We start from the raw sequence: 23,614 nt of genomic DNA on the forward strand, positions 1-23,614 counted from the left end.
GTTTATGAGCTTTCATAACCTCATTTTTCCCTCTTGTAAATACTTGCTGCTACACTCAACAGACAAGACCTGGACTGACAGTCTGAAATGCAAAGACTGCCTTGAACATCTACCCTACTTCTTTAAGTCTTTCCCTTTCCTAAAATGAAACCAGGCCAGCAGCACAAGATGACCCTTTTTTAAAGCTCTCTCTCCCCAACTAGCAAGGCTCTGGGCTACAGCACTCTTTTTGCAACTCTCACCAGGAAAAAGTCTTCTAGCTATGGACATGCTGTTTCTGCTGCTTCCTCCTCAGCTGCTGTTGTAAGTTTACAGTTAGAAGTATGTTTTTCATTACATACTAAACAGAGTTCACTTGGAAACATCATTAACACTGGCCCAGGCCTGCCTGTAAGGGTGCTAACATGATTTCAAAGAGGACAGAGCACAGTACAGATAAAGCAGAGAGAGGGAGGGAGGGACGGATCTCCATGTACAGAAGTACCTTTTAAAACAAAACCACCGTGGGCCAACACTCCAGGTAAAGAGGAGAAATACCCTCTGCACAAGCCTCCTAAATCTCTGACTGACCAATGCCTAAGCACCTCCCCAAACACACAAATTGGGGAATAATTAAAAAAAAAAAAAAAAAAAAAGCTATTTAGGACACCAACCTTTGTTTTAGTAGTATGCAAAGTTTAGTTAATTCTCAGTTATCCTATCACACCTCTGAGAATAACCCCAAACACCCAACACTGACAGCATCAGGGAATTGGTCAACACTGTTAATGTCCAAAGAACTCATGGCTTGATCAAAGACAGGAGAACAAGGATGACAAAACATGTTGTGAAAGGAGAAACTGTCCAGAACAGGTCCATGTGTGAAATGCACTGTAACATAAGCTGGACATTAGACTTAAGTTACTTGGCTGCAGTAAGACTGTTCTCTCCAAATTCCATTATGTCAAAAATGGAAAAGCATCAGGCAGAATCTCCTCCCTGCTGGCAGTGGTCACAGTGATCTTTCTTTGTGTGCTCCTGTCAGCAACACCCTCACTCTTGGTTTTGACACAGGGAACAGACACCTTCCTTTCAAGACTGATGGATCAATCTTTGCAGGTGATATGAGCAGCAGAAGCCACGCACTGCACCCTGAGCAGAAGCCTCTTGGAACCTGTATGATTTCCAGAAAGTGAAGCTGCTTCATGCATGTTTTCTGGAAAAATTTACAAAATCCTTGTGACCTCTGCAAAAGTTATCATACCAGTCTTCAGGTGCAGGTGTTAGGTCTACAGATCACAGGCAGCTGTGGTACCTGAGTTTTATCTTTCCCAGTCTGGTAAGCACTGGTTAAAGCAAAGCCCAGCCACTTTTGCCATGACACTGTCTCACTAAGCTTGAATACGCTACAATACCTACAACTTTTCTGTCACTCTAGCGTGTACCAGCTATTTCTACTTTCAGATCTACTCTTTATTTGTAGTATTTGGAACTTCTGTGATGAATTCCAGCATATCTTTACCTGTTAGTCAAACAATGACTGCAGACTCCTTTGTGTTTTTCAGTTACTCCAAACACTGATTTGGGCTTAGGTGGGTATGAAGACCAACACAAGACACATACAAGCAGAAAACCAGAATCACCTTTACAGGAAAAGAATAATAGTCCAATTCTGCCACCTTATCCTCAAATTACAGTAGAAGGCACAAGCAACACATTTAAAACATGGTCGAAACAAAGCTAAACAGTGAAAAAATGAACATACATACATCCACGCAAATACGAGATTTAGTGAAAGTAAAAGAAAATACAATGGAACAGATTTTCTATATGCATGAATATTTCCACTTCCCTCATACTGGAGCATGCTGTATTACTATAGGATCAGAAAACTTGCAAGAAATCAACTGTTACGTACTCAGCTGCTCTCCCCATCCGAAATAACTCCAGTTGCCTGCATGTAACACAAATGGCAGCAAAGAATAGGAATGGAAAAAGAAAGCTTAGAAAAACAAACGACAAGCATACTTTTCATGTATTTAAAATGCCTTATAGATTGCAAACTTGAAAATGTAAGAGGATTTTTTTCTTTATAAATACAACATTAAATTTATTTGGGGACTTACTCTTCACTGTCCAGTTTGTTTATAAGACACCCTGAAGATTAAGAACACCATAAACTCCAGGAATTATTAAGCAATCATGCATTTATTAACAAAAGTAGACCAAGTATTACCAACACACTACTTAGAGCAGTTAACACCGTTATTTCCTACTACACACATTATCAGGATTACAAGGATTATGGACAGAATGTCCCAGAAATCAGAGTTCAGTTAGGAGTAGTATCTGATTCTAAGCTAAAATGTGCACATCAATGGCAAGAGTTGCCTCCTGTTCCCACTTCTGCCCCATTTCCAGAAGAAAGCTGACCCAGTGGTGAAAGCACAGCAGTAGTAACAGCGTGAAAAACTGTGCATGTTAATGCATGTAAACCAACACTAAGTGACAAGTTTCTTAGCTAGACACACACTGGTAAAAAACTTCAGAGCTCTCACTCCATCCTAGGTTGTGAATAGTCACAAATTAATACTACAACAGTAAGAAAATCTCTTCATGTTAAAAGATGACAGCAAATTCATGCTAAAACTAAACTGCAAGCTGGTAAGACAGTCAAGTTCTTACTCATCAATATCCACATTGTCACTCCAAGGTCATACTCAGTATGACAGACGCAACAAAGTACTACATATAACCCCCAAAGCACCTTGGAAGCATGCACACAACTTGCAACTCCAATAAAAGCTTCAGAACCAGCATTTTTAGAAGATGGAGTGTAAAAAACGCTTTATTGAAGCTTACAGGACTATTGATGCATAAGTGCAGCAGGCAATAAATAAATCCTTCATGTGCAGGCAGACAACAAGCAAGAACTTTCCGTCCTGGCTACCAGCCTCATCCAGGCACACATTTCCAGGAGTAAGACAGCTTAGAGGGTTCAACAAATCCCTCCCTCTGCCCCCAGGAACAAAAATCACAAGGTTAAAATGGCCTAGTTCTTGTTTTTAGCTAAAATTGCAAAAAACAGTTCTGAAAAAAAAATATTTGTCCTAAAAAATCACTACCAGACTAGTACTTAAATAAACCATAACTGGATCTGGCGAGGAACTTGTCTTCCCAAGGGTTTAGTCCCTATGCACACACACTACAGAGGAACTCTGTTGCCACTTCAGTTCTACAGGTGAAGAAAACATGGGCAGGAAAAACAAAAATAAGCAGAGAAGTGGACTCCCCCAAGGAAAAAAACCCCAAGCAAATCAGGATTTAATTCTCTGTCCCTATCTGGGAAATAATGGTGCATCAGGGCTACAAGCAGGTTGCTCCTTTCTCCTCAGACACAGAAGGTTTACAAAGCAATGCAGTTCCTCAGGTACACCTCAGTACTTCAGGGTCCCTGGGCTCCAGGCTCTCGCACACGTGTGGTGTTTCGCATAGGCACAGCCACAGCTCAGGCTGAAGTGGCACTTCTATTACCTAGTAGAGCTTCAAAGGTAGGTCATTCCCCTCCAGCTCCTACTGGGGTAGTTAGAGGGGAAAAAAGTAACACGTACGTTTGTTTTGGTCATTAAATGAAGCAGCTCTAACCAAGCATGTGCAAGGATTCAGTATTTTTGACTGAGCTGATTTAGAAAGAGCTACAAATTAAACTGGTATACAACTGAATGCATGCAGTTTCCATGGAGTATAAAAGGGTTATTTCTCTCCTGTCTATAGAATAACAAATATAAACTTTTTTTTTTGCTTACAGAACTTAACAAGCAAGGAAAAGTGAAGTTCAAAGAGTCAAGCACCAGCAGACAAGAGTCAGAGACATGGCAAATGCTGCTTCTCTGGTCCACAGCAGCAAGTGTGACAAGCCAAAACTTTGACAGCGCATCCGACCAACATGCTGGCAAGATGAAGGTGTACCCAGACACATCTGAAGCCTGCTAGGATCCACCAGACAGTGTTTACATGACCCTGACCACAGGGCTATGTTCTCAGGCTTGCTTTTTACACAAAAATCCGTGGATTGCCTAATGATCATCTTCGACAGAGGTTTGAGTGTTTTTCAGGGGAAAAGGAGAGGAGAAAGAGGAATATGCAACCAAGGTGGTAAAGAAAAAAAGAAGAAGTAAAACACATTCACCAAAGACAGATGAGAAGGGCAGACAACCAGAAGGAAGGGTATGAAAACCACAGGCAGGGAGAGCAGGAGCATCAGACAGGGACATGGGGAGAGGGTTGAAGATAAAGAGTGAGAAGTTGACAGCTCTGCACTGAGTTTCAATTTGCTGTAATAAATAGTTCACATTAAAGAGAAGACACTTTGCTGTTCATGTGGAAGTCAATCAATTGCTTATGTGTATCTCATTCCTGAAAATCTCAAGCCACTAACACACGGGATAGCAACTTCAATGCCTCCTTTTATCAAAAGATTCCCAGCTCAGGTAAACGTAAGAGGCAAAGCAAGCCAACATTCAGACAGTTGCAGCCTGGATTACCATTAAAGATCCAGGAAAACTCTGCTGTGGCACAACGTTACAACACTCAGACCACCTGCCACTTAAACCCATGTCATTGTTCACAAATGAATGCACACGTAACAACCCAAAGCAACTGGGGAAGAAAAATCTGAAGATACTATCAATTTCCAGAACCAGTACACAGATCAGAAGAACTACAGAGGAAATGGAGCCTACCTGTCCTGTCCTGCACCTCTTCCCCAAGATAAAAATCCCAGTCCAACAGCCTCTGCACAAACCTCATCACAAACGACTGCACTGAGAGAATGAGTGGCTCTTTAAGGGCAAACAGAAAGCCTGACTCCTGAAACCAGCTCAGACTGGTTTTAGCCCGTTTCCTTGATAGCAAATGGTCCGATGGTTGGCACACCACTACTCAGTTTAAAATTGCAACAAGGAGAAAACCACCAAGTGCTAAAAACAAGCCTCGCAAATACTAAGTTGGTCCTTGGAGGAGAAACTTTACTACCTCCCATAGACCAGGGTCCTCAAAATGACAGTGATATCCCTGAGCTAGCCACTTCCCTATGTTATAGCTACCAAGCTCCTTATGAACATCACAAAACCCCCACAAACTTTCAAAAGCAGATTAGAGCCTATTATTTCCGTACCTAAGACAAACAGCAGTCAATGCCAAGCAGGGCAGGGTGGAGAGAAGAGCAGCTGCCTTCAGACACCAGCTCCTTGCCCTGAAAGGTTTCTCACATTGAGAAGCTGGATCCTGGCTAACCAGGGCATGCTACAGCTAGAGACTGACTGGGAAGGCAACGCTGCACAAGCAAACAGAAAGAGATGTAATCACAGAGAGTAAGGGATTTTCAGCCAGAATCTTAAAACTCCACTCTTGTTTGTTTTCACTAACACCCACTTCACTTCAGCATCTAACATTTTGGATAAAAGATGAATTTATTAAAGATTCAACACATATGCTGCTTCATTTAAGATTCAGGAGCTAACAGTATGTATCTCAGTCCTTCCGCACAATCACAGAAGACCTGGGCTGACAGTCTTGATATTTTGAAGGTTAATGAAAACAGAATTTCATTTTAGCCTTTTCAAGTATTTTTGCTGCTTCATAAAAATAATACGCACAACCTCAATTTGTTAAGAAAAATCCCTTCCAGATCACCTTTGGGAACAAATTTAAGCCTGTACAAACTTGAACTGAAAAGAACCAAGAAGTCCAGACTGACAGAAAAGGGAAAGTTGTAATTCTAAAAACAAACAACAACATATATTAACACTGGAATAGATGATACAGACAAGTCAGACTAGTTACTCCGTGTGCTTTTAAATACCAACAGCGTGTGTCTTGGTTATCACATCATTTTATATTCATAAGTTTCAGTACTCAAAAAATGAGGTTTCATATAAGCCTCCAATGAAGGACTAAGTGATGCCAGCAGCCTGGTGCCTTGGAAGCTACAACATTCTTGTTGTTAACACGTTATAAACACATCTAAGTTCCCACAGTTAGCTGAACATAACATATGCTTGTTCTGTGCCTCAATTATGCAATTATTCAAGGAGGAACTCCTCCTCCCCACTTCACACTGTTGAGCCTGGATCAGCAGGGACACTGCAGAAAAGCAGAATATTCTAAGTTTTTCATGCAGTCTAATTTGATTGCCCGCATGCCATTTTGTTTCTTTTCTGCTTACAAGTCTCTCAGAGTGGCTGGGACCTACTAACCCCATCAGAACATTAATGTTTACTGCTGTCCACTGCTTATAGTCATGATGAAAATTTATTTAATTCTCCTGTTATATCCCACACTGAGCAAAGACAGAATATAAACAAGTTTATAAAAGTAAACTGAGCTCAGGAAATTACACTATATTTGGTGCTGATAAAATAATGTTTATAGAATACAGAGCTGGGAAGGTCCTGGTCAGTTCTTCCTTTTAGATTTAATAAACCTCCTTTTCCCTTGGCCAAGACCTTCAACACAGTGTGCACAGATCTCAGATTCCATAAAAATGTACATTATTCCAGTACTCAATGTACTTCCAAAAATTAAAAACGTGGTATTTTAGTGGAGTAAGCCTCTAAAATACAAAACGAACATTGAATAGCTTTTTAGAATGAAGTTGAGTTTTCAGTAAGCAAGATGGCCAAGAGGGTTTCATAACAAGCACCGCCATTTCCAGTTCAGTTTTGGAACACCACAGATGAGGGCTAAGACTTCTGCACAAAAGGAGATGAGAAAGCACAGGAGGGAAATGAGCTAAAATGAGCTGGCAGACACAAGGACAAGGCACAGCAAAGTACTCTCCTTGCTCACTACTCTCTCTTTTCCACCACGTTTTACTCTAGTTTAGCATTCAGCTTATGCGGAAATTTTGAAGTAGTTTAGTTCACTAAATAAAATGGCCCTTCTGGCCACATTTACTACAGCTAAACAAAACAAAATCAGGTTGAGAGCTGAGAATTTAAGCAGGGCTTGGATGACCATCAAATCATTGAGAGTATCCATTAAGCTATTACAAGCTTGTGCAACTCATTAATAGCCATAGTAAAACGTATTGGGCAGACTGCCACTTAATTTTATCTATACTGGAAAACCTGTAACATTTCTATGGCTGGACTAATACCCAACACAGTTGTCTCATTTACAAATTTCTGGGCTACCATGTCACACAGACTATTTGGCTAAGAGATCTAAACATAATCAACAGAAGTTTTACATACTCCTCATGAGCTACAATTTTGACTATAGTGGATTACCTAAAATTACATATATCCATAATAGCAAAGAGGATTATAATGTTCTACAGCAGCTGAGATAAAAGATTTGTCACCTTTTTTTCTTCTGATTTTCAATCTTGGACTTTCAGTACAAGTCTCATTGCTCAAGGACACGTATTTATGGCTTTTCTACAAAGTTGAGCAATAATTTTTCTGTCCGTTTAAAATCTTTGACCTAATTTTTAAAAAGGTTATGTTGTGTTGCAGTAAGAAAATTCAAATTAATTTTCTGTTATTGCTATGACATTAAAGGATGACTAATGAAGTTTCAGAGTCTTTAAAAAAAAAAACAACAGAAAAGAAAAAGATTCATTCATGAAAAGCACTAAACAAATTATGAAACCTAGAGTGATTAAGCGAGCATTTACTTTTTTTGTTCACTGCTTATAGAGAGACATATCACCATTAGCAGTGTTCAGCATTTCAGAAAGAGCTTTAGGTCTGGTGCTTATTTAAAAGCCAAAGCTTTATTTCCTTGTCAACACCTTTCAGAATACAGCATGTACTCTAGGAAAACAACAACTAAGAAAGGACACTTAGAGGATCAGTAGCAAAACCACAGATCTGCTGCTCTCCTCTACAGTTCAGCAATAAGTCAAACTTTGTTACTGTACAATCTCCTAATATAGCCAGTATTTTTAACTTCCATTTGCTGAGTACTTTCCCTTAGACATATCCAGCCCTGAAGTAGCAGCTTTATCCTAAAAATGCAGGCAGAGATTTTAGAATAAGACTTTGAATCTGCATTCCTTTGAGTAGACCTGTCACCTCTTCAGCAAGCCCAGGCAGCGAGTACCACAAGCCTACAAAACCTCAAGTCTCCCAGATGGGATTTACCTTAAACGAAGAGGAACAGATGCTGCCAGTCCCTGAGAAGCAGAGAGGCCAACCAAGGAGCCTTCCCAGCCTGCCAGCAAGCTACCAAAAAAGAGTTCATACAATGGTTTCACTTGTACAGACAATAGTTTACCCTCTGCCTAGCTTAATTAAAAAAAAAAAAAAAAGAGAGAGAGAGAGAGAAAAAGGTCATTCAAGTGTCCTGTTCTGAATTACACTTACAATGAACATTTTTTGTGTTAAGACTTCTTGTTTGCACTGTGGCCAGCAGTGTTACTCTCAGTGGAGCACAGCTTTTCAATGACTGCAGCAGGACCTTTGGTGTCACCTACCCTTGAGCAGGGTAAAATTACCGCTGACCTCTTCCTTAAGCTTCTCAAGCTGGCCTGGCCTGGAGATGCTGAAGGTAGCTGCTGACCTCTGTTGTTTCTAACTGTGGAAGCAGGCTGGGACTGAGAATCAACAAATGGCAAGAATCTAGGCATACAGCATATATCTCTACATCAGGGAGGGCAGTACCACCTCCCAGCAACTGCAGCCGACTGCAGTCTGCCACCATGCTACTACAGGTCATACAACTCTGTGGACAATTCAGATGGTCAAGCTGTGGCCTGCTCAAAAGTATTTTGATGCTGCCTAGCCTTCACAGCGTGGTGTAGCCAATCTTTCTTTTTATATATGGTTACCAAAGAGAACAAAAAAACCCTCATAACAGGATGTCATTTCAGTACATTTGCTGTTGGGTCAGCTCACCCAGTTTAACACTGTTGGATGGCAGCCAACATCTTTGACTAGAATAAACCACAGGATTCAACAAGCGCAAGGGATGGCATGCTCACATCAGTGCACATGTAACCTTGGATGGCTATGGCTTCATTTCAGGAAAACAGGCTGCAATGCACATCCTGCCAACCAAGCTCTTTCCAGCTTCATTACAGCTGCCTTGGACCCACAGCCTGCCCAGATCTGTGCACTCGGTGACACTGCTTCTGCTAGAACCGCACCATCTGCACTGTGGAAAGCCCAGCAGCAGGGTTGATAGCCCCAACCCAATGGCACATTAATGGCAGCATAAAGATGCTAGCATCCACAGTGCAACACCATGAACACAAACTGGCATGGATGTTTTCAGGGCTTGCTGGGGACGTGGGGGCACAGAAGGCATTCACGTGGCTTTTTAGCAGACAAAGCTCCTCATCAGTGCCATAGAAAGCACAGCAATCTCAGCATCAGAGCCAGTTTATGCAGAGGAACATACAGGACTTCTGATGCACCACTGGAATCTGAGCTCCTAAAAAGAGAACTAATAGGCATCAGGAATGAAACCTCTAAAGTCAGCCTTTGGTACTTTTGAAATAGTAGTGAATGTGTAGATATTAACAGAATCTTGCCTAACACATTTTGCAGAAATCCGTTTCTTCAAACATTAGCAGGAAAGAAGGGTCAAAAAAAATGGATCTGGCATCAAATGACACTCATTCCAGTAATGCATAAAACACGTTTTGCCAGCCTTAAGTAGTTAAAAGGCGGCTTGTGTCTCTACAAAAAAAGCTGTAGCATTTTCTTCCCTCCCAAGCCATGTGCAGGTTTCCTGGGAGGGGTGCAAGGGACCCCCCATAGTTATGCACAGCCTGGAGGTGGCTGCCTGCCCGACACCCACCTTGGGAGGCACCTGAGGAGTATCTATTGCTTGCAGCTTTGGTTGGGCTGGCTCATTCCCCAGCTGGATGCAATGGTGTGAGCACTGCCACTTTGGACCTGGCCGTGCCACCCCCCCCACCCCACCCCCCCAAGTCCTTCAATTTAAAGCCTGCTCCACCAAGCTGGCCAGCCTGCTGCCAAACATTCTCTTGCCTCAGTCAGTGATAAGAGGACAGACATAACCGGTTGATCCAGTGGCACTCAGGTTATCTTTTCTGGGAATTGTACTGAACAAACCTGTTCTCTTTCAGATTTGTAAACTTCCTGGCAAAAGGTATAGGACAGTATTTACAGGAGCTGATATTAATAAGACTGCCAAATATTTTCTGCAAAGACCAGAGAATCACAGAATTGTTTAGGTTGGAAAAGACCTCAGAGATCATCAGGTCCAACCAGTAACCCAGGACTGCCAGGTCCATCACTTAAAACTATGTCCCTAAGCACTGCATCTACATATTTTTTAAACATCTCCAGGGTTGGTGATTCCACCACCTCCCAGGCAGCCTGTCCCAACGCTCCACCACCCTGTCAGTGACAACGTTTCTCCCGACACCCAACCTAAACCTCCCCGGCACAGACTGAGGCCATCTCCTCTTGCCCTGTCACTTGTCACCTGGGAGAAGAGACCGACCCCCCTGCCCACACCCTCCTGTCAGGCAGCTGCAGGGAGCCACAAGGTGCCCCCGAGCCTCCTCCTCTCCAGGCTGACCCCCCCCAGTTCCCCCAGCCGCTCCCCACCAGCCTTGTGCCCCAGCCCCGGCACCAGCCCCCTGCCCGTCTCTGGACACGCTGCAGCCCCTCTGCGTCCCCCTGGCAGTGAGGGGCCCAACCTGAACACAGGAGTCGAGGGGCGGCCTCGCCAGTGCCCAGTGCAGGGGGACAGCACTGCCCTGGCCCTGCTGGCCACGCCGTTCCCGGCACCAGCCAGGATGCTGCTGGCCTCCTTGGCCACCTGGGCACACGGGGGGCTCATGCCCAGCCGGCTGCCGACCAGCCCCCCCAGGCCCTTTCCCCCCAGGCAGTTCCCAGCCCCCTGCCCCCAGCCCGCAACGCTGCGGGGGCTGGTGTGACCCACGGGCAGGACCCGGCACTGAGCCTGGTTGACCCTCACACAACTGGCCTGGGCCCATCGCTCCAGCCTGCCCAGACTCCCCTGCAGAGCCTCCTGCCCTCCCGCAGATCAACGCTCCCCCCAGCTGGGGGTCACCTGTGAACTTGGTGAGGGTGTGCTAGATCCCCTCGTCCAGATCACTGATAAAGATACGGAACAGGACTGGCCCCAGCACCGAGCCCTGGGGAACACCACCTGTGACCGGCCACCAGCTGGATGTAACTCCATTCCCCACCACTCTCTGGGCTGACCCAGCCAGCTGGTTACCCAGCAAAGATGCACCCGTCCAAGCCATGAGCGGCCAGTGTCTCCAGGAGAATGCTGTGGGAGACTGTGTCAAAGGCTTTACAACACCCACAGCCTTTCCTGCATCTACCAGGTGGGTCATCTTGTCGTAGGAGACCAGGTTCGTCAAGCAGAACCTGCCTTTCATAAACCCCTGCTGGCTGGGCCTGATGCCCAGGTTTTCCTGCACTTGCCATGTGATGGCACTCAGGATGATCTGCTCCACAACCTTCCCTGGCACCAAGGTCAGGCTGACAGGTCTGTGGTTCCCCAGATCCCCCTTCTGTCTGTTCTTTAGATGGGCATCACATTTGGTAACATCCAGTCAACCAGGACCTCACTGGTAAGCCAGGACCGGCGATAAGTGATGGGAAGTGGCTTGGTGATGCTTCTGCCCGCTCCCTCAGTGCACTGGGGTGGATCCCATCTGGCCCCATGGACTTGTGCAGAATGCCTTTCTCATCCACCTTTGCGTGATGTCTGCTCCAAGTCAGAGGCTGCATTTAAAATACTGACAGAGTGACTCACTTATGGATTATAATGGACTTTAATGTTGCCAGAAATTATCTTGACCATACAAGAAAAATAAATCTGTACCTATCACAATAAGTAACTTGGAGCTTATTGACTCAATGAATGCCAATGTAATCAAATAACATTTTTTCAATCTGCTTCATTTAAAGTGAATTTCCAGACAATAAAAGATTGCTTTCTTTTTAATTTACGTGCAATTTCAGGTTATGGGTAAAAGCCAATATGAGGATGCTGCATTTATCCAACAATGAGGTACCAGCAAACTAAGAATTATGATTACATTTAACAGAAATGAAAACAAAACTGGATCCATTGGCACTAAAGTGCTTCACTAATTGCTTGGGATCACTAAAAGCTAAATCACTTGGAAGCATGTGATCTTTCTGGGGCAGGAGAAATGTACAGGGAGGCACAGAATTTGGGAGATAAAAATGAAATGGTATGATGAAGGAAGAGGCAGGAAATGCAAAAAATCAGTCAGGCTTAGAAGAGACTGCACATGCAAGAACAGACCCACCAGCTTCATTTAAGAGCAGGCAGGAACCCTGGATCCCAAATTACCTCAGAAATCATGGGTTAAACTCTTCTAAGAACAAAGCAGCACGTAAGACTGTGCAAGTGGGCCTGAAAACTCCATAATCTCTGGAAAAATCAGAGCACCTAGTCTGGGCTAAGACTTCCCAGAGCATCATGCCAAGGCAGCACAGTGCACACATGGCCAGAGATGAAAACCCACCCTTCACAGATCTGACATTGGCTTTCAGACATGACCTGGCTCCCTTTCACATTCTGCTTCATTCTTCTCCCCCTTGCTACTGAGAGGAGACAACAGAACAAGTTGCATCCACGCAGGAGATGGGGAAATAACCATGAGAAAAGGCAGACTGAGAAAGGGAACAGATGTGTGAAAATACAGAAGCAGAACAGGGCAGAAGGGCAATCTCACTTTAGCATGTAAGTATGTATTTCCCTATTTAATGAACCCGACCCTCCCTGCTGGAGTAGGATTTTCTCCAGCTAGGACAAAGAAGCTGCCATTGGCATGTGCAGTTACGCCATTATTTCTTGAAAAGCAAGCTGTGTGAAGTATTCTGCTGCACTTTTTCTCCATAGTGCATCAGGTTTTAAGATAAATTTGTATTTTTTAGAATTTGTGAAAATGTTCTCACGGGGTGAAACCTACTTACACTGAGGAGGTTTTTTGCTCCTTCTAGATACTTAAGTCTTTTGTCCAGCTGACTGTGTCCCGCTCCCAGCAGTGATCACATCTCATCTAGCACATTGTGATGGAAAACTGGATGAGTCTTATAATAAAAAAATCCTCAAGAACATTTGTATCTAAAAACATATCAATTATTTACCCACACAATAAGTAAGAACACTCCATATTTAATGTGTTTTAGATCAGGGAAGGACACCCACCCTGCTCCTATGTAAAAGAAGGTTGAGTTCCTGTGTCATATGCAAAGGTCAGGTCAGCTTTCAATAGAGACACAATCAATGCATCTTCTGTGTTGAATTCTTGGGTTCGAAAGGACTATGATATATTCAGGCAAGCTTACAATTCTTATGCACAGACTGATGCAAGCAGAGCTCATTTTTCAAAAGTACTTCTACATTAAATGTCTATTTTATATTTGTCCACGTAAATAATTTGATAGTCATAGATGTTGGAAACTTGCAAGGCAGTAGATAAGCAAAAGTACATGCAGTACCACAAACTTTATAGAATTACTAGAAAATTCTTAAATACATTCACCATAGATTGCTATGAAATGTTTAACATCAATTCTAATGAGTGTTTAAGTCCCATGAATGATTAAATTAATTCTTATGTGATATTGATTGTTCAAACCAGGAGCCTTCAATTAATTACTGTAAAAGGTCACTTCCTAGCAAGATGCAGGCTGTTAACAGGCAACACAAAAGGGGCAGCTGCAGTTCTGCTGTTTACTATGTCTGTTTGTCAGAGCTGAGCTGGTTCTCCAAGGAAGAAACAGGCTACAAGAGCCTGAGGTTGTAAAAGCACCATGCTGTGGGAACAGGTGCAGCTACTTCCCCTACACAGAAGCATTCCTCCTAATATACCCACACATCCCAATACTTAGAAGAGTCAATCAAACCAGCTTCGCTCAAACAAAAGCAAAGGACAGGGCACATAGCCAGGAAAGTCATTTCAGCAAACAACACGTTCATTTCTTAGACACTTCATATCGACTTTTTTTTTGACCTTTTAACATTAGAGGTTCTGCATAGTATGCACATGATTTAGTCAGGTATTTTCTCCAACAATGTTTCTTATTTGTAGGCTTTACAAATCAATTGTACCCTTATAAGTATTTAAAAAAAAAAAAAAAAAAAGTGCTTTATTCTTTACATACACTCTTCTTAAAAAGAAAGGGAGGAGATATTTGGTGTTACCTAGGGTACCACTGCCAGAATACTTCCACATAGCTGTGTACACGTTCCAGCTACACAACACGTTCAGATTTCCTAAGCACTTGGTTAATGTCCATGTTTTGTTGAAGATAGTTTTAAGATAACATAGTAGCAGTATATAGATAAATTAATTCTACTAAAAAATGTAAACAGTAATTAACATTTCCTAATGTTAACAGTTTTGTAAAGATCCTATAATCAGCCTAATGGATAAACAGCCTACAAAGTGAAATATACATGCCTTATAGAATTTGTAGTACAGGATAAAAGATTTGTTCAAATTGAGAGACTTGTATTTTATTTATGTTTTTGCCAAAAGTAGATAAGACATTTATAAGAGGCGTCACTGAGCTTTAATCTATTGTACATTAAAAGCAGTGTTTCAAAAATCTAAATTTGCAAACCATCAGATACAGTAGGTCCTAGGTTATTTTTCCATCCATGTTTTTAGAAGCATAAAAAGATGCAAGATGAGATAAGCATAAATTAGTAAAAATATTTTTCAACCATCAACACAGCACTGAAGAGTATTATCAAAGAAATTAGGCATCAAAGTACACAAGTCTCTGATGCATTTTGAAAGGCTACTACTGGCAGTACCTGTCTCCATCTATTCTCCTGCTCTTGAAATTTCATTAAAAAGTCATAAAAATATTATTCAACACATGATATTTAAAGAGAACATTGCCTAACTTAGTTATATGAGAAAATGTAACATTTTCTAACTTGCGTCAATATTACAAGGGTCTGTCAATCTAGGTGACTTTGAACACATTTTGTGTTCTTATTGCACATGAGAACACAAACAGGCTAAGGCTCAACGCCCGATTCCACTTTCTAGCATCAGAAGCTTTAGACCCAACACTTTGAGGGTCAGGTTTTCATAACCGACAAAATACTGGCTTCACAGAGATTTACGCACTTCTAACAAGAAAACATTTTTCAGAAGTATCATCGTTTCATAACTAACTAGGGAAAATAAAAGTACGTTAAAAGAGGAAAAAAAATATCAAGAAAAAGAGTCTAACTTACAACACTGGGAGGCAGCACTGGGCAATGGTTTCTTCCGGACTTCCTCCTGAAAGGAATACTAGAGGGGGGGAAAAAGAAGGAACACAGACTGGTAAGAAAGTAATTGGTAACTTCGTGGAACAGCTTCCAGAGTACAGCATGCCACACCTAAGACAAAGCATCCCTGGTAGTATCAAAGCATTAAATATTCTCCTTAATATTCACATCCAGGCACACTCCCAGAAGTCTCCTCTTTCTTCGTGCCAAGACCAGGTGTTAAAATGTGCACATCTGGTTAAGGTAAAGTCTGCTTTACTACAAACACAGGCTCTGTTCTCATTTGTGAGACCTCAAATTAGACACCTAAAAGACTGGATTCTCTACACCACAACGTCACTGTGATGGGGAGCTCAGAACTGAGAACACGCCCAGTTCACGTTCAGACACTCAAGCATGGCTTCAATGGTTCAAAACTCACGTGGGCTCACAGCAACACTGCAGTAGGAGACTGAAGTAGTTAAATAATTAGTGTGCCCAGCAGGGCAGTAACACAACGTTTGCCCAGCAAACAGAAACTGTCCTGTGGTCCACTGTACATCTAAAGTGAAGAATTTTTCAACTCATTTAATACTAAATTAGAGAACACAGATATTTCAATTAGCCAGCTTTGACTTCTTACAAAGCTGTTTGTTACAGCATCAAAGCATTCCCTAAGGGAATGCTAGTGGGTTTACTTTGTTATTCTCCTCGTATTACATAGAGATATGAGAAAATTAGGACAATTCAGTGAAATACTGAGAACAGTCTTTGCTAGGGGAAAAAAGGTCTGACGACAAAGGAAGTGGCAAGCTTAGCAACCTGGTGCTGCAATCTGTGCAAAACAGGGCCAGCAGACAGCCTCTCCTTGGATTTGGTAAGGATTAATCACCAGTTCATTACATGGAAGGTGACAAGCTGCAGACTTCCACTGTGGCTACCTTCCAATCTGTGTTATTTAAAACGCACAAGTGATCCTGAAAGGTGGTTAGCCTTATCATCAAACTGCCAACTCACCGAGTTAATCAGGATCGTGAAAACAAGAACGGCTGGATCTCACAGCACTGACTGGTTGACAAAGTAGTGAAAGGAAGTCTGTTGATGAGCAATTTCAGCAGCACAGGACAGCAATGGATTCTGAATTATTATACTCAGAGATCCAAAAATTGCGGTAGTTTTTTTCTTTTCAAGGCATCAGCCCAACAGCTATCAGCAGCCCCAAAAACAAAACTGAATATTAAATGTTTGTAGGAATAGAGACTACAAAGTAGTTTTATGACAACATATAAACTCCAAACGAACCTGTTTCTCAAATACTGCTGTGCAACTTCAGTCTGTTCATCCACTGTCTCAAACAGAGATAGCTGAACTTAATGCACAGAAAAGAAGATAAAAGGCATATAGTTGTCCTGTACTAAATTGCAGACTAGGACTCTGCAACCCAAAAGCCATGCAAGAAGGTGAGGTCTGTAAAGCTGAGTGGCATACAATGGAGGAATGAAGATCAGTCATTCAAGGAGGAATGAGGATCAGTCATTCAATTTCCCCAAATAAACCTGCCTCCAGCAGGTTTCACAACATAGGGTTTGTTTGCTGGAAGCAAATAAGGTACTTCTTCGGGCAATGCACAATTAAGGTGCTGAATTCCTTTGCTACAGCATAACTGACCTGGGTGCTTTTCAAAAGGCTGCGGACATCCACAAGTGTTAAATGCAAAGATACTGCCTCTGGCTCTGCAAGTTCCTGAGCTACAAGTCTCTGCAAATCAGGGGAATATGCAAGGAAGACACCATCCCCACTCTGGGTTGCTGTCAGATGTGGGACAAGATGAACCCTAGGTCTGGCACCACAGTGGTGTTCTATTTTTTTTTCCATTTTCTCACTGATGACAGTGAACATCCATAATAAGTCTGAGACCGTTGGGTTACAATTACAGAGACAGGGTTTTGCTGCTGGTATTTGATAAAAGCATGCACATGGATGGCACTCCAGGGGAAGAGGAGTCTCACTGTGCTCTGGGTACCCTTCAGCAAGTACCAGTGCAGCGAGGCACTAGGGGGCTCTTGTGCTCCACCGAAGTCCCTGGCACAGATTGCTGCTACAGCTCACAGAAGCGGGGTCAGTAACAGGACAAATCATAGATCAAGCTTTGCATCAACTCCAAGGAGGTTCTCAAACTTCTAGGAAGGCAGGAGAGGTTGCCCTCAAGCGCTTATGTTTTTATCCACCCAAAATATTGGTCTGTTCTGAGTTAAAAAGAAAACCCACCTTCTTACTCTTCATCTGCACAGCAAACTGAATGAGTCACATAAGGAATGTAAAAGAACAGATGAAGGATCCCAGAACAAAAACCTCCTAAAGTCACTGGCTGAACTTTTTTCAAGTTATCTTGCTAGGGAAAGAGACACATCAAGAGTTTAAGCAAGCACCATGTTCCTCCTCAATGATGTTGGCATCAACACATTAGTGTTTCAGGGATTTTTTTGAATGCTAAACTTCTGATACAGGCATTAAGATGTCAAATCTTATTTTGCAAACAGTATGAAATGTAAATAGAAGTTTTAATCATGTAACAGACTCTCAAAAAAAAAATTTGTAACTTTTAGTTTATAGCTGTTGAACCAAGAACACACTCAAAAAAACCAGGAAACCAAAGCCATAGCTAGCAGATTCATATAAACTGAGCCATATAAATAAAAACAAGATTATACAAACTATGGCATTAACATCTGGATTAGGACATAATCTAAGAGCTCTCAGCTCCCAGAAAGATGCAGTATCTTGCCTTGATTTCTTCCCAGAGACAGCCAACTAAAAAAATGTCCTTTCTGACTTGGTTTCTCAAATACAGAACCTAACCACAGCTTGTCAAAAGCAGTTTCACTCTCTTCTGAGGTAAAGCATGGTGTTACCTTTCCTTTGAGTGTATGCACATCAACAAAACAGTTCCCATTATTCAAGCACTTCCAGCACGTGGGAAGAAGTTCGTCTCCTTAACACCAAGAGTACACTTTGGGAAAACAGTTCTGTAAACAGTTCATGGAAGACTTGTAAATGACGAACATTTAGTAGTTACCTTAATCACAGGAATGCCATATAAAGAACCGAAACAAGTTATAAGGCACTCAGGGCTACATTCGTCTTTCAGTTTAGATATTTACCTCATCATCTCCCAGTGAATTTATTTGTTCTAATTTTCTGGTCCAGTATCTGGCCTCTTCTTCGGGGATATCTATACCAAAAGAATAAGTCACATAGTCTTTACTAACCAGACAAACTTGCATTTTATCACCAGTAGCATTAAAACAGGGAGGGTATTCCAAGACCACACCACAAAGAAAACACGTGTTTTGAGGTAGTAGGACTGTCTTATTTTAGCACTTAGATTGAAAATAAATACTCTAAATAGCAACACAGTTCAAGGGTTTACATTGCTTTCTTGTTTAAAGCTGATTAACCAAATGCACACTGCACAAAGGTAGGAAAGAGTAAGACAGAATAGTTTGGATTTAATTGAAGTATTAGTTTTATGAAGAGCCATTTCACAATGATATTAATACACTTGCTATATGCTTCGTAACACATAGCAAGATCAAGAGCCTCTTCTGGAGGCTTTTATAACCTCAGAAGAACGAGGGCTCCTTTTGAATAGCACATCTTTCTTACATACCTGGTGTAACACACATTAAGTACCAAAAAAGAAATGGTCTCTTGTTTTCCTTTGCAGGCAATAAGCCAAATCTTTTGAGGTAATGAACAGTGCTACAGGCAGTCATATTCACATGAAAGCACATCCCTATTTTTACACAACACTGCAACTTCATTGTGAAATGAATCACAGCAACCCTTTTTACCTTCTAGAAGATATACCAAGTTGATGACTGACAGCAAGTAGCAAGCATTACCACCTTTATTTTGGTAACTATTTTCTATTTCACACTTTCAAGTCATATAGTGTCCTAATGGTTTGAAGGGAACACAGACTTCTGCCACTCAATTTCATCTCTCAGAGTGCACCCTTGGAAGTGCAGATGAACTGCTGTGGAAAGGTGAACACAAGGCAAGTTAGGTACCAGCTGTGCTTAAGGAATAGAGCAAGGTGCGCACAGCACCAAGGGAAATAGCCCACTGAAAAAAAAGCATCGATCAGGCTTTCAATCCAGGAGAATTAGGTAAATTATTTAGGGACAGGGGAGTGTAAAATCATTGGAAAGAGGGGGGAAAAAGTATTGGTTTGGATTTGTCTAGCCACTTGACATCTCCCTGACTGCAATGACTTCTGAAATTTGGCTATTCATCGTCCAAAGCTGCACCAACGCAGAAACTTCAGAGCTGATGCAGGAAGGAAGTGGAGGGACTGCTCCAGGTAGACACCAACAATAACCCTGCAAGCTGACAAATGAGGATGAGTACAATACCAGTTCAGCTAGTTTTCCGATCTCTTATAATTCTTTACACTCTCAGGTCCCTCATTAGGAGCCAAGTTTACATCTAACACGTTTTCCTGCAATGAACTGTACCCCATGAGCACAGCCATAATGATATGCTACACTATCTGTTGGCAAGAGTGAGAGAAGTAGGCTGTGATGATCTCCTGATAAAAAGGTGGTTCTAAAAGTTACAGCCACCACTACTCCTGAGAGAAACAAGAACAAGATTTATTGGCAGGTGAGTATTCCATTGGGACCTACGATGCTTTCAAAGAGGACCAAGTATTGCTTTGTTCTTATACTTAAAGGGTAATCTGTCCTACATGTGTCCTCTCTCAGCCACACACACCATCATCTTACAAAGGCAGTGACCCCAAAACATCTGGAGATAATAGTGGCCAGGTACTAGAACACGAACTGCTTTCAACAAGAACAGGGAACGTGCCAGATTTAGTGGAATTTGGAGTTTCAGAAGTAGGCATTTCTTTGGACTATGAATTAACGTCCACACCTTTGTAACAGAAACACCATTGTATTTTTATGCAACTAATCTCACCCAAACAAGGGAAATATAACAGGCCCCACTTGAGAAAGCTTTAGGGAACTGGAAACTTAGAACCTGACTCTAGAAAACCTGCATTAAGTAGAAAAAAAGACAACCTATTTGTCCTTGCTTGAAGGCAGAGCAAATTAATTTATTTTAATAATACACACAGCTAGTTGCTCTTTCTGATGCACAGCACATTGCTTTGTTGTTACATGGTATTAGAAAACAAGGCAAGAGAAACATGAGAGAGCCTTCCACAATTACAGTAGTTGCAGAAAAACATACATGCTTTTGATCATCAGGGCTGCAGATCACAGCCGCACAGATTTATTAGATGAGCTGTGGACAAATTAGGGATGGTATTCAAAGGAAATCTGGACAGAACTGATCTGAAAAGATGACATCAATTAATCGAAGAGCTATCAGCATACAACCTGATGAGATTTAGGAGGACAAACTCCAACAAGGATCTGAAGCAATGCAGACATCAAAGCAAAGCCTATGGAATTTTGCCTTTGAAAGCCATCATCACTTCTCTGAAAGATGAAGAAAAACTCACAAACAGAGGACTAATGGTCAGAGTCAAAACAGCTCAACCATGGAGCCTGAAATCAAGACCAAAGAGATCTAGGAGGGATGAAGCAACAGATTACCACCAACATTGAAGCCTCAGGGTAGGCTTCAATGCTTTCCCATAGACCACGGTTTAGTGGCACGCCCAGGCACCAAGAAGCACCATATGTCTATTGGATTTGTTGCTCCCATCTCATACCCAAGGCACCCATTTCATAAATGGAGCTATCCGATTTCTAGTGCAGGATTGCTGCTATTCTATTGAAACAGCTTCTTACGCAAATCAGAGATAAAAATCTGCTATTGCCTAGATACTGGCTGCTTTAAGGACATCACCTTGATCTTAAGAGAAGCTCTTGTCATCAATACTAATGGCAGCACAGTTACTGCAAAGCAAATCTTAAATATGAAGCAACTGGCCTATGAACTTGAGTTGTTACCTGGTCAGAAGAAGGAATGACCAATGAGACAGATTTCTTGATTTTTTGAGGAAGCAGTTCATAACTAATTTTTAGTTTCATGATCCATTTGTGTCTTGCCCTGGTCAGCTGTTTTGTTGAAGCTGGTTCTTTGAAACACAGAGAACAGAAAATCCCTAGTGCTGAGATTACAAACTGACTGCTTTCAAGGCCATGTCCACTGGCCAGCTCCTACATCACTGCTGACCTTTGATTACAAGTACCATTTACTCTGCTACATTAACTTTTGCTTGAAGATAAAAAGCTGAACTAGTCCAAACAGATGCCATCTGATGCCAGCTCAGGATGCTGCTGACATCATGCTTTGTAAACAAGAGGAGTAAGGCCATATGTCAGTGAAACAAAACTGCTGAAGAACTAGAACTGAGAGGAGATGGGCAGGTAACTTCACCAGCTTTTAGGGCTTCTTAATTTGATACCAACACAGAAATGTGGCAAGCCTTACCGTCCTTGCTCCTACTGCCATCCTCAGCTGGAAGCTGAACCCCCTGTCTTCTCTGGGCCGCTGGTGTCAGGGAGCAGTGAGGTCTGGTTGCTCCCTAAGGAAGGGGAAGCAAGGGAGATCCCATGGCTGCCAGGACAAGGGACTTACTAGCCAGGGGCCCATCCCACAGCACCTGAGGAAGGTGAGCCGGGCAGGCCCAGAGATCATAGCCAGGAGCCCAGGTTGCCAGACAGGTTGGAGGTCAAGCCAGGAAGTCAGTCCACATCTGGGCCTGGATCTACGAGGTCCACCAGCAGGCACAGACACAGCTGCAGCTGAGGTGGGAGATCAGTAAGCTCCACAGCACCACTCAGGATCAAAGGCTAGGAGCTAAGCTGAGGCGGGTCTCCTGGGTCCACGAGCAGGGGGGTATGAGTGCAGGTCCCAGGTGAGGCTAATCAGAGCCATTAAAACTTACCAGTGCACCCAGGGCCATGCCACCTGGATACACTGCACCACCACAGAAATGGGGACACAACAGTACAGAGACTTACCAGGCTGTGGAAGGAATTAGTGGAGAATTTGCTAGATCTATACAGGTGACTTCACTCATAGTTAGACCCCCCCTCAGGTGCCTAAACATAACAGTATTCCTGTTTACAGATCTCTATCTTGGCAGTAACTAGGAATTTCAGCCCTAAAGCTTTTCTTCCCCTCGGGCTTGGTGGTCCTTGCTCTAGTCCTTGCACATCACCTTCTGCCACCTCAGTTTTTCCCAGACAGCAAGTCCTGGGCTGGGGCATCCCTCAGGTCAGCATGAGTGAGAACAAGTGCTGGAAGCAGAAGCGATACCCTTTTTCTCCCCGCTTTCCTACAAGCCTTCACCTGGCCTCTGTCTCTTCTCAGCCCCAATTTCCTCCCTTTCAGCAGTATGGGAATCTTCACAAGTCCTCACTGAAATAACTTTGCAGAGCCGAGCGTTTCTCTTTCTGTGCAGTTCCCAAGACACAAAAACAACAAAGCATTTACTCCACCTGATGGCCGGATGCATATCAGCATGCTTCTAGCCTGGGAGCGGTGAGAACACTAAAAGCATTTTCACTCCAATTATCCACTAGAAACAGCCTGGCATAGATCCAAACTGCTATAGATTAGTCGCCAAAAGCATTTTTGAGTACTCCATCCTGTGAGGGACTTGCACATAGCCACTGCACTTCTGAAAAAGGGGGACAGATTAAAAGTGCTTCCAAACAGCAGTTTTACACTTGAAAAGCAGCATTTTGGAAAGTCTGTGCCAGCACACATTCACTACAGCAAGACAGTAACAGCGAGACTGTCTTCTCCCTACCAGCAAATTTTCTAAACCAAACAAGAAGAAAAGCTGTCTCCCTTCCTTGATATGCCTATCTTGTTCCTGAGAAGAAACATATGATCAGTGGAGAAACCTGCTCCAGCCTGTCTTTGCTAACAACCACTTCCTCCCATCAAGAAGGCAGCTTATTGCCATTTTAAAAGACTACCAAGCATAAAAATGCTTTGCACCCTAGGGGTTAATATCAGCTCTCACTAACACTTCACATTTCAAATGCTCACGCTTTGCTGCACTTTTATAGAAGAGGATATTCAGTCATTCTTCTTCTGCAAGATTGAACATTTAAGAACATAGGGCTGGCAGAGAACATAAGATGACAGTCTGGTCCCCAGCCCTGCAGTCCATTGCACACAGATGCTCACTGCAGAAGGGCCCACAAATCTGCTCTCTCTCCTATACATGGCAAGCTAGTGTCACACTAATGAAACTACTGAAAAAAATGCAAGGTCTGCATCTGAAACATGCAATGGGACACATGGAAGACATACCAAGGTCACCACGGATGTTCTTTGTCCCATTGGAAATCTGGGCATTAACAAAATT

At 42.6% G+C, this 23,614-nt stretch overlaps 1 protein-coding gene across 14 annotated transcripts in view; it reads right to left on the bottom strand.

The window, feature by feature from the left end:
* Positions 1-23,614, bottom strand: part of UNC13B (unc-13 homolog B) — a 215,155-nt gene that overhangs the window by 153,422 nt on the left and 38,119 nt on the right. For 10 of the 14 annotated variants that reach the window (XM_037373647.1, XM_037373652.1, XM_037373651.1 and 7 more), the window contains exons 6-8: positions 18,408-18,478; positions 15,232-15,289; positions 1,898-1,933 (exon numbers count right to left, since the gene is read on the bottom strand). In XM_037373647.1, the coding sequence (XP_037229544.1) occupies positions 1,898-1,933; positions 15,232-15,289; positions 18,408-18,478 (165 nt within the window). The remainder of the gene's footprint in view (positions 1-1,897; positions 1,934-15,231; positions 15,290-18,407; positions 18,479-23,614) is intronic. The other 4 variants (XM_037373658.1, XM_037373661.1, XM_037373659.1 and 1 more) reach the window with 1 other exon arrangement.

Source organism: Falco rusticolus, chromosome Z, assembly GCF_015220075.1.
Source record: "Falco rusticolus isolate bFalRus1 chromosome Z, bFalRus1.pri, whole genome shotgun sequence".
In the NCBI taxonomy this organism is placed as follows: Eukaryota; Metazoa; Chordata; class Aves; order Falconiformes; family Falconidae; genus Falco; species Falco rusticolus.